Below are 12,329 nucleotides of genomic sequence, written 5' to 3' on the forward strand. Positions count from 1 at the left end.
AAGGACAGTGTGCTGTAAATATTCCTGATCCACTAGAATCCAAAGGAACTCTCTGTAGGACAAATGAATATCTACATATCCTTCATTGAAAGCTGTGAACTACGAATTTCAACTTTTGAATAAAGCTGGTTGAGTTGCAGAAGACTTAGACTGAGTCTCCACCCTCTGACTTTTGTGGGGACTAAGAAATAAAGGGAATAAACCCTCTCCCTCAAGACTGAGGTGACACTTGTTCTATTGCCCCTCATTGGAGGAGGGAGTCTGCTTCTAGTTAAGAATCACCTCATGAGAATGGTCCTTGAAGGAGGGCTGGGAAGGGAGTTTGCAAGAAGGGAGGGAAAGAAACTCTATGGCATATCCTTGATGGTTGTGATTAACCACCTCTACCACCAGGGTCCCAGGGTGGGGGTGAGTAAAGAGGTGTTCGTACCCCTTAGATGGCACAAAGTATTTATGCTCCACCCCCTTGGCCGTTGGTGGGATAGAGATGAGTGTGTGCCACAGCACCTTGGTGGTATTCTGTATAGTTTTAATGAGGGGCAGAGCCACCCTTGAAGGCCCTTCAGGGGCCAGAATATCCACCATGGGATCCGTGTCCTTAAAGACCTTCTCTGCCTGCAAGTTCAGGTTCTAGGCCACCCTCCTGAATAGGTCCTAATGGGCCCTGGGGTCTATAGCAGACAATGGGGTGCAGGTCCCTGCCACTGCCCCATCTGGGGAGGAAGAGGACAATACCCTTGGTGACACTAGGTCTTCCTGACCCTCTGGCTCGTGGCAATCCACCCGCGTGGTGGCCCCTTGAGCGGTGCAGGTGGCGGCTGCAGTGTCTGGTGCCGTGGTTACTGCGGTGCCGGTGCCCGGGTCGGTACCCAGCCTTGAGTGTTGGTCGGTCTGGGATTCTGTATCCCGATCACAGGGAGGTTCCCGGGTGACAGAGGCATCCGAGCCTCTGACACCACCGACAGGGACCTGGAACCAAGCCCCTGGGCTTGGTGGTAGGCCCACAGTGTCCAAAAGGTCCACTGAGTTGGCCCCTGCCACTGAGGAGGCCAGGCGATTAAAGCACCGGCTGCCCTTCGTCCTGCCTCGGGGAGTGCCAGCAGCAGTACCGGCTCCGCCAGGATATGTAGGAGTCAACCTCTGACTCCGAGAAGAAGTCCGAGCGTGACCAGGGCGGTGCAGACCTAGACGGTGCTGGGGCGAAGGCGAGCAGTGCTGCATCACAGTAGGCTTGCCTCCATAACGGACAAGCGCCAGTGCCACTGTCAGTGCTGTCGTCTGTGCCACTGTCAGAGGCAGAGCCCAGGCCGGCGGGGCAGGAGACTGTGCTGTCATGGTGATTAGGTCCCTTGCTGCCTCCAACGTGTCCGATGTGGAGGGAAGATCCAGGTCCTCCTCTGCTCCCCCTGCATCAGTGAGCCCACCAGAACCAGACTCAACGGACTTCCCCGAGAGGCTGGAGTCAACGGTCCTGGCATAGGCGGGCCCAAAGTTGGGTGTCCCGACACAGGATGCACCCCGCTGGTGCCCACATGCTCCGTTGCCTTAGCAGGAAAGCGCCCCCCTGCCTGCCCTCTTCTTTTTGTGCGGTGCCTCACGCTGGAATTGATTCTCAGTGCCGGGTCTCCTTAGATGAGTCCTTTCTCAGTGCCATGTCCTCCCACACTGAGGCCGGCGCGCTACACACTGAAGTGCACGGTCTGACTCTACCTGGGGGCAAAAGGCTGACTCCATTAGAAGGAGTTTCAGCTGAAAGTCCCGCTCCTTTTTTGTTCTGGGCTTAAAGCCCGTGCAAATGTTACACATGTTGGACTGGTGGCCTTCTCCAAGGCACTTGAGACAGGAGTCATGTGGGTCTTCCTTGGGCATGGGCTTGAGGCAGGACCCACAGAACTTGAAGCCCTGAGACTGAGGCATGCTCCGGTCCCAGGGATGGGATGGGATGGGATGGGATGGGATGGGTTCGGGGCTAGGGGGGAAGGGAACCGCCAACATAAACTTAACTAACTGTACTAACTAACTAACTACAACTATACAAACTATTTACAGATAGATAGAGAAGAAAAGAGTCCACTAAGGAATCACTTGCAAACGCAAGAGAGGAGCTGCTCCAATGACTATCACTGGCGTTAAGGAGCTGAAGAGGCGGCGGGTCAGCAGGGAAACATATACACTGCCATGAAGGCACCACTCTAGGAGGCTCCACAGGCAAGCCGACGGGTAGCGCTAGGGAAAAACCTTCTGACGATGGTGCATGCAACGCACACACCCCTACTTGGAATGGACAGCAATCACCAGAAGAACAACACAAAGAATTATTACGCACATGTGGGCCAATGGACACTGTTTCCAGACAGGCACATGGCACACATGCCCACTCACGTGTGGAATATACACAGGGACCAGCACTTGAAGAATCTGAAGAGTCTGAGAAGTCATCAGAACCACAACAGCTGTTTATACTCATCTATCACAGTTTCCCTGTCCTTTTCAATTAACAAATAGATTAATCTAATATTACGAGTCATTTCAGTTTTAACAGGTTAGCACATACTTATTTTCAGCACTGAAAATTATTGCTTGATGAGGTGCGGAAGGAAACCACATCTCATTAGTGTGGCAGCTGGGGCTCAGTGCTTTACCTTGAAAGTGACTGCTCACAAAAGTCTCATTGCCAGCTGTCTGGTCTAGCACACCCACAGGAAATATTCTTCAGAGTCTTTCTTTAAAAGATTAATCTATCACTCTCCCTCACAACTTCAGTCTTTTTCCTAGAGAGTACTAAACTACTCTGTGATCCTTTGGTTTTGGATAGCCACAACAGAAGTCTGTGATATGACCACACAGATCAATCTTCCCCTGCCAGTGGCTGTAAATGTTCACTCTGGAATGCTCCCAATCCCCTGCTAGCACAGTGAGTGAGGAACTGCACTAGAGACTCAAAGGTTCTGGCTACACTACATGTACGACTGTGTTTTTGTAACCAGTACATGACAAATTCATCTGACCTGGCTACAATACACAAAGTTGTGCCCACGCAGCAGCTTTTTTCACAACAACAATCATATGTTTGTACATTCACCCCACCACACTTCCTGACCGTATCTGAACGTTCTTGGAAAATCTGGGCAGCTCTCCCATAGTACCTCTGCAAGAGTCAGAGTACCCGGAGGACAAGCACACAGAACACAACTAGGAGCACGGGGTGCAATATACTCTGGGTGCCCTCTGACACAGAGAGCTGTAAGGAAGGTGCAGCCACTAAACCACATACACAGTTAAGGATTGAGCCTACACTGCAAAGGGGGGCGGGGAGGAGGAAGAGAATCTCTTGCAAAATGGTTACAAGACGACAACCATCTGCCAGCTAAACTACTTGTCAGGGCAAAACCCTGCTAGTTGCCACAGTTACTAAGTACTGGCCATGTCCACAGCTGACTCAGCTGCTATACCATTAAAAATTCTGTTAAAAGTCTTAGTGTAGGAACAGTTATTCACATACACACGGCTTCATTACTAACCTGTTTCTTATGTACCTTTATTCACGTTGGTAACAAATTATTTTAAAGACTAGAATAAGTAATTGTCTAATTCTTTATTTAAATAATATAATCAGGGCTGTTGGATGATCTACTGAGGCATCTAACTGTAATAAGAATCAGCACCAAAACAGTAATTATTTATACATAAGGCTATGTTTTAGTCATGGGTATTTTTAGTAAAAGTCATGTACAGGTCACGGGCAGTAAACAAAAATTCACGGCCCGTGACCTGTCCGTGACTTGTACTATATACCCTTAACTAAAACTTGGGCCAGGGGTGCTCTGGAGGGACAGCCTGGGGTGTGTCACAGGTGCTGGAGGGCAGGGCGGCCCGGGAATCCCACTGGTGCTGGAGGCAGGGTTGGCATCTCCTAGGGCAGGGACCAGAAGCCCCTAGGTCAGGGGTTCTCAAACTGGGCGTAGGGACCCCTCAGGGGGTCGCAAGGTTATTACATAGGGGGTCATGAGCTTGCCTCCAGCATTTATAATGGTGTTAAATACATAAAAAAGTGTTTAATTTATTGGGGGGTTGCACTCAGAGGCTTGTTGTGTGAAAGGGGTCGCCAGTAAAAAAAAAAGTTTGAGACCCGCTGTCCTAGGGGGAGGGAAGGCCAGGGGGGCTCCATGTGCTGTCCCCACCACGAGCACCAGCTCCGCAGCTCTCATTGGCTGGGAACTGCAGCCAATGGGAGCTGCAAGGGGCGGTGCCTGCAGGCAGGGCCGGCACACAGAGGCCCCTGGCCTCCCCACCTAGGAGCTCCAGGGACATGCTGGCTGCTTCAGGGGAGCGCCCCTGAGGTAAGTGCCGCCCCGTACTTCAACCCCAAGCCCCTCCCACACCCAAACTACTGCTGCTTGAGAGGAGGGCGTGGTGGCCAGAGACTGCCCCAGCAGCGGACGGTGCGACTGCCCGAGCCAGCCACACCGTCCACTGCAGAAATCACAGAAAGTCACGAAATCCGTGACCTCCATGAAAGACACGTAACCTTATTTATACAGTATCATAAATTTGCACGGTGCTTTACAAAACTTATATGGAGTGTCATTTCAGAGAAACTTACAACATAAGATTAAGGACAAGAGGTGACAAACAGGGGTTGAGGGATACAGTGATGATGAAGGTGATGACAATGTAATCATGTGGTCATTTACAGGATTCATGCATCTGTACAGCTTTTTTTAAAACATATTATTTTTACATTGTATTCCATCAACTTCCTTGATATCATGCACTTTGAAGAAATTATGTGTTTTTTTAAAGAGATTATTTATATTTCTATTCCTGATCACTACAGTCAAAAAAGACCTGTCTTGTACCCAAACGTAGATTCTCGTATGTCCAGGTCAGTCATGATCACACTAAATAGCTAACAGGCAGAGCCGGTGCTACCATTAAGGCGAACTAGGCAGTTGCCTAGGGCGCCAAGATTTGGGGGCGCCAAAAAGCGGTGCCCTCAACTTTTTTTTTTTCCGGCAGTTCCTCCCCGAACATGTGGTCTCTGCTCCACTTCTCCCATCTCCCAGGTTTGCAGTGCCAATCAGCTGTTTGGAACTGCAAGCCTGGGAGGGGAGGAGAATTAGAGTGGGGGCGGCGTGCTCGGGGCGGACGCGGAGCAGAGGTGAGTTGGGGTGGGGAGGTGCTGCATGGCTCCCGGGGGAGGGGAGGCGGAGAGCTGCCATGGGGGGGGGAGCTGCCACAGGGCTGGGGCGCAAGATGGAAGATTCGCCTAGGGCACGAAACTTCCTTGCACCAGCCCTGCTAACAGGTAGACTACAACCTAGATACCGAAAAATAGGCAGACTAGAACATGTTAGTTACAATGCAAAATATCATAACCAACCGCTGACGTGGGTGTGAAGCACTGAGACTAGACTGTTGCTCTTGTGCCACCATTGTCTCATTGTACATTTGTGTCTGCTCTTTATGCTTAGATTCACATGCAGAGCTACAGAATGGGTTTGAGAAGCACATCTGGAACAGGAGCAGTTCCAATGGTTGCTGCATTATATCGTGTTACTATAGCTGCACTCAGGAGTACCACTATCATTCAAGAGTGGCTGATGCCTCGTGGAAAACCTTGAAGAAAACATTCTACTCCTGAAACATACTTCTGGTTATATATTATTAAAAGCAATAAAATAGGTTAACATAACATTAAGCAGGACCAATTAAAAGTAAGAAAGTGCAAAAAATTAAGATTCTGATAGCAGTATTTACTTGGTTTTGTTGCCCAGATCGTATGCTTATAGGATCCAGTCTATCCTAGCAAAAAACAGGGTTATGCTACACATTCAGTTAGAAAAACAGGAAAAGAAAACATATACATATGTATAACGTGGCCAAGTTAATGCTGTTTTTGGAAGTACTAGAGCATTTCCTGACTTTTCTGTTACTTAAAGTATGCAATATTAATGACTCATTAATGACTTTTTTGAAAGATATGATTTAATTTTTTCCTCTTCCCTTTAACAAAAATGATCTGTGCTTTTATGCTGGTATGTAAATAGTTGCACTTTGGCTTTGAAGTTCACTCCTCACTGAAGCCAATGAAGGAGGGGAGGGCAAGTTCCCACTTTTGCTGTTGCTGTTTTGCCTTTCAAGAGTTTTTGAGCTTGGCAGCTGCGTATCTGTTTACTTTGTGAAGACTCTTAGCACTGGGTTTAAATAAAAAGGCAAGCCCCAAATGTGTAGTATTTTGCAAAATGCAGCCAAACTGGAGAAACTAAATTTTCAGGATATGCCTGTAATTTTAAACTTTTTCCTCTCCATGAAGGTAAAGATTCTTTTTTATTTTTTTTTATTATTTTGGGGGGTGGGAGGGTTGAGGTGGAGGGAAGCAAGGATTTGCTGCGTATTATGTTTCAAGTTAAATGCTAACAGTCAATTTCATGCAGATTGTTTTCATATTTATGAACCTCTACAACAGCACTTACAAACAAATATTTTTACCGTGTTTAACATGCCCAGAACTCCAAAAATTTTGCATCGATTTGGTTCAAACTTGCAAACAAAAATTCATCTCCAAAGAAAAATCAAGCATGGAAAACATTACCAAGCAAGGACTTCAGAAAAGGTGAGAGTTCTGAAAAGCACTATCACGTAGAAAGACTTTAAATGACAAGTGTTTTTCAACATTAACTATAACGGTCTCTCTTAGTGGTGCCTACAATATTTGTTTCATTACAGCAGAACATTTGCCTGAAAACAGAATATTAGTTTCCCCAGAGTGCGTCTGCACCTAATGCTTGTTCATGAATCCCCTGTGATCTCATGTGTGGTTATGTCACATACAGATGGATCGCTTCATTTGGGAGAAAAGTAGTGAGGGTATGTGCAGTCTTTAGAAACTAAGTGCTTGTATTTCTACTGGATTCATCACAGGTCTAAGCAAAAGCTGGGGGTGCTGCCTGTGGCTGTCTAGACTAGGAAAAAATATTTTTTTTTAAATTACATTAGCTAACCTGTTTAGTTAGTTTTTAAACACCACTAAGCCCTTGGTGTATGAAAGGGCTTAACACCTTTAAAATATGTTAACTGGTTACAGTCTCTTCCCAGGCTTGACCATGACCTCCTAACATTTTTAAAGGTGTTACATCTTGCCTACACTAGGTACTAAGGAATATTTTAAAATGTGATCACTAGTATGTTTTTAAAAGCACCTCCTTCTCCTGGTGCAGACAAGGCCCATGTGAAAACACTAATAATCACTTGGAATAGACACAGTAAGTCCCCAGATCAAGAAGCTTGAGACCTGAATTATGACCCCTTTAATGCCAGCCCACAGACAGGGTTCCCGCGTATTCTGTGATTTAGAAACCAAAACTACCAACATTGTGAGATATTTCATTACTGTTCTTTTTAGCAGAAATCTACTGCCTCCTATGCCTCCATAGGTACCAGGAGCCCCAAGTCTTCACTCTCTGGCTAACAAAGGTGCCCGCTTTCTTGACAGCTTCTATGATGCAGTTATTAGTTATCTAATAAAAAAAATCTTTGACATTTTGAAAACTTGAGGTGTGGGGTCAGCATAAAGTAAGTTGAATATCAAAAACAAATTGGGTTATTACATGGATTATATTATTCTTTTTCATATTTGATTTAAATTGTTGAGATTTTTTTTTATGTCCTATAAACGACACAGATCCTTGCCCAGAGTTTTTCCAAGACACTGTAAAGCCAATACCCAACTCCATTTTCTTTATTATTAAAAATACTTAATAAAATTCAACCAAACACTTGAGCAAGAGAACTGGTCCACTGAAATTGTTTGGACAGCTGGAAAAAAACCCCCAACTATTTGAAGTTTGACTTTTAGCCAAACACAAATAACCTCCCAACCCACACTGAAGTCTAGAAGCTAGAAAATCATGTTGTGATAACTTCAGAAACGTGAACGGACATGCATTTACTTCAAGAACCATCTTTGACCACCTATAACCAGGTCCTCCTTTCAAGGGTCACACTTGAGCACTTTGGGACAGTTATAAACTTATTTATAAATATATATTTTGTTCACAATAAAAGCAATCAAAACCAGTGCAGTCAGCACAGAGTGCAATACACAAAAAGATATACATACCTATACTGGAGGTATAATCGGTGGCTCCAAAGATCAACTCTGGTGCCCTGTAGTACCGAGAGCAGATGTAAGAGACATTTGGCTCTCCGCGAACCAGCTGCTTTGCACTAGAGAGAAGCAAAACAGAGATCTCCTTCAGTGACAGAAGATTTTACCACACTTCAGCACAGGCAAACTTAGTTTTCTCTCTCTCTCCTCCGCCCCCCATTTCCAAACTATTCTGTATTGATGCTGTGATGTTATACCGCATATTCTTCATAGAAATATTGTTATGATATGAATATGGCATAACTAAGATGTGCTTTATGGAAGATGCCTCATGTACGATATCATTGGAAAGGTTATGATTTACTGAATGTGATTATCCAATTTATATGCTTGTGTCATTTCTGTATCTAAAGTTAGGAATATGGACTATGTAACAATTACAACTGGGTGTGTATTGGGAAGACACCCACCGGACAACAGGCCACCAGATTTGATAGGCCATTAGGAAGAAGCAACAAGACTGTGAAGATCCTAATCTCTATCCTTCCTGGGAGGTGTCCTGGGACATAGCTGTGACAGTACTAGGTCAGGTGGTTTTGTCACCGGATACTAAACATCTTGGACTTCTTGTAACTTTCCACTAAAAGGAGAGGGGGTTCAAGTTTGGGAAACAAAAGATTTCATCTTATGTAAATCTTATTTAAGGGTGGAGAGGAAGGCAAACGGGACTCTCCTCCATTGCCTACCCAAGAAGAAGGACTGATGAAAGAACCTTAAGGGACAAAGAAACTAACCTGAAGGGAAAGACAGGGGTGGGTCCAGTCTGTAAGAAGAAATAACTGGAATTCTGAGCTACAGAAACTCTGCATCCTGCCTAATTCAACATTTAGGGTGAGAAATTACATTTTGTAACCTGTTTCTTTAGTGAATCAACCTCCGTTTGCATGTTTTGTTTTATTTGCTTAGTAATCTGCTTTGTTCTGTTTGCTATCCCTTATAATCTGCCTTTTATAGTTAATAAAATTTGTTTTGTTTATTATTAAACCCAGTTTATATAATTTCTAACTGGGGGGACAAGAATTGGTGCCTATCCTCTCTTCACATTGAGGAAGAGGGTGACATCTTATGAGCTTGCGCTGTGCAGATTTTTCTATACAGTGCAAGACAGTATTATTTTGGGTTTATCTCCCAAAAGGGGTGTGCACGTTAGTGCTAGGGGAGTCCTCTCACACAGAGCTGACTTCAGTCTGTGTCTGCAGCAGGGTGTGGCCCTACCTGTGTGCGTGTGCTGCAAGAGGCCAGAGAGCCTAATTCAGCAAAGCAGGGAGAGGGAATCCAGGCTGGTGGAGCAGGAGAGGTTCAGTGAAACTTCAGTACATCAGGTAGCATCCCGGACGTGGAGGTCTAACCCATTACAGATGCATGTGACAGAGTCATTTTTTTTTTTTTTTTTTTTTTTACTGTCAAACCAACAGCCAGTTATCTTATGATAACACACTGGCAATGCCAAAGGACATCTTGAGCACAATCCAGCAGACAAAAAGGTTCATATTCCTGGATAACACTATACTACTTTGCTGGATGCAAAGATTTATTTACAGAGGATAAAGGCTTGACAGAGTATGGGTCAGTCAAATTTAGTCAACTGTTGAGGTTCAAAACCCCCTACCACTCACTCACTCAAACCTAAATATCACCTTTCTTTATGATCACATCAGCATTCCTTTGGTTCTATACTGCTTAGGAAGGCATGGTAGGTTATTTTTATTTTTTGCAGTGGGACGAATAGGAGAAAGAGCAGGCTGCAGGCATCTGACAATGGGCTCTGCCCTGACTTAACATTAAGGCTTTGTCTGCATTGCACAATGCCCGCCTGGGCCCTAAACTACTGCAGAATTGCCTCTGCCAAAGCAGCAGTCACCTCAGGTTATCCCCTCACCGAAGAAAATGAAGGAACTCAAGAAGTTTCATTTGCAACATCAGGCAATGAACATATCTATTGCCTACTGTACTCCCACAGCTTTAGCTGATATAGATGGAAAACATTATATGGGGCGGGCAGTAGAAGCAAAGTGTGAACCACAGTAGCTTTTAGAAGATATAAGAACAGCCATACTGGGTCAGACCAAAGGTCCATCTAGTCCAATAACCTGTTTTCCGACAGTGGCCAATGCCAGGTGCTTCAGAGGCAATGAACAGAACAGGTAATCATCAAGTGATCCATCCCCTGTTGCCCATTTCAAGCTTCTGGCAAACAGAGGCTAGTGCTATCTACACTTCAGTATAATCATAGTTTTGTAACCAATTTGTGCCACACAGCTGAAATGATTAAACAAACACAGCTGAGTTATGCCCACAGCATCTTCTTGTACAACACAACCATATATAAAATCAAGGGACAATTGGACAAGCTCAGATGCAAATGAAGATTCCCCCACATGGCAGGGCACTGAGTTACTACTGCTGCTGCTGCTTCAGTTGCTCTAAAGGCACATCAATGTAATTCATACTAATCATTTAGATTCTAAATAAAAGGGTTTTTCAAAATTAAATAAGTAGAAATGTAAACTTCAAAGCCATGTTTTCAATGTATACTCAAACATTATACATTTTGTGTTTTACTGGATATTTGACCACTCTCATGCTAGATGCAAATCTAGGGATTTATCTCCTTCCATATATTTTCTTTTCCCTTCCCAACTCATCCTTTAGTTTTCTCTATCTTTAATTCTCCTTCTGCAGTCTCCTGGACCATATGAAACCCCAATGTATATTCTTGAGAGAAGATTCACTCCAGGTTTCAGAATTTAGCCCCAATCTAACAAACAGCTTCTACTGAATGCTCCTGATTACTTTGTTTTTAAAATGATAGCAATATGGGTTAACTGGTGTGGGGATCTTTCTGGAGGGTGGCAGACAAAACATTTAGTATCTGTCAAATTCTAAAAGTAGCATTCTCCCTGTTTTGCCTTAAGGTCATTGATTCCTTCTCATTTGGTGTTAACTTCATGTATTGTAATAATTTAAAAAGAGATTTTTGTGTCTTAAACATGTGAGTTATACTTGAACACGCATTCTGGGTTGGATCATCATCATTCAAAAAAGCAATGCAGCTTAAAGAGTTGGTAATCTGATCCTGTCCATATGCTGTGGAAGTAATTCAAATCAAACGCTCAGTTACATTAACAAACAACCCACCCTCCCACCCATCCCCCGAATATTTAGTCTTTTTCTCATTTAACTTGATCTGAAACTCCTATTTTTTCCATGGAGCCTCCTATGTAGCTAAATAGTGTTAGTTTAATTTTGCCTGTAAAAAAAGTTTTAGTCTGTCATTCTTATTTTAACAGTCTTCTGTTACAATCTCAGGAGAAGATTCATGAACCACCGTGCATGAATCTATAGCGCGTCAACCACCACTCAAAGTTCCAATTTACAATAGTCAGGCTAGTTTAGCAACAACTGCTCTGGTGACATCTCATACACACATACTCTCCAAGTTACTTAAGTCTACTATAGTTAAAGGGCATTTTGGGTAAGAGACTCAGAGAGAAAGAAAGTGGATTCCTGATTTCTACCAGTGATCTTGCCCATGTAAAGAGATTTACAGCTTTAAGCATTTAGTGACAATCCTGCTCTATGGATACCAGAAAAAGAATGTGCCTTTTGACAAAAGACCTGTAAATCCCAGTATCTAAGACCCTTAGTTAAAAGTCTATTATCTCCAGCTGACTAAGTCCTTTGGTATTTGAAATACTATACTAATTGGTATAAACATGGATTCAGAACATACATATTCAAGAAGTACTGGATTAGCATTATATTTTTCTATTGAGGTTATTATATCACACCCATCACCCAACAGTTAAACTCAGATAGTTGTTCTTTCCTAGCCACTATATTTTCTCTACACATCTGTATTCTTTTTTTAAGCATACCTATACAATTTCTTGTTTGATTTTTTTTAATTCTCCTTTCTGAATCCTCTTTCATTCACCCAATCCCTTTCTCTCTCTGAGTTAATTATATATACACACACACACACACACACGGCAGGAAAAGGGGAGGATTGAGATAAAAAGCCTCTGTGCTCACCCTTTCCCAACTAGAAGGGAACCCTATTAAGATACTGTTCTATGTAATATAAAAAGCCTCTGTGTCGAATTAGGTCATGGTTCTTTTCAGATAAATTAGTTTTAACCAGGCTTTGGAATACAAA

At 43.9% G+C, this 12,329-nt stretch overlaps 1 protein-coding gene across 5 annotated transcripts in view; it reads right to left on the reverse strand.

Annotated features, from left to right (window-relative positions):
- Positions 1–12,329, reverse strand: part of GSK3B (glycogen synthase kinase 3 beta) — a 245,147-nt gene that overhangs the window by 79,414 nt on the left and 153,404 nt on the right. For all 5 annotated transcript variants that reach the window (XM_039535606.1, XM_039535621.1, XM_039535612.1 and 2 more), the window contains exon 6: positions 8,123–8,229. In XM_039535606.1, coding sequence (XP_039391540.1) covers positions 8,123–8,229 — 107 coding nt within the window. The remainder of the gene's footprint in view (positions 1–8,122; positions 8,230–12,329) is intronic.

This window comes from Mauremys reevesii, linkage group 1 (genome assembly GCF_016161935.1).
Source record: "Mauremys reevesii isolate NIE-2019 linkage group 1, ASM1616193v1, whole genome shotgun sequence".
In the NCBI taxonomy this organism is placed as follows: domain Eukaryota; kingdom Metazoa; phylum Chordata; order Testudines; family Geoemydidae; genus Mauremys; species Mauremys reevesii.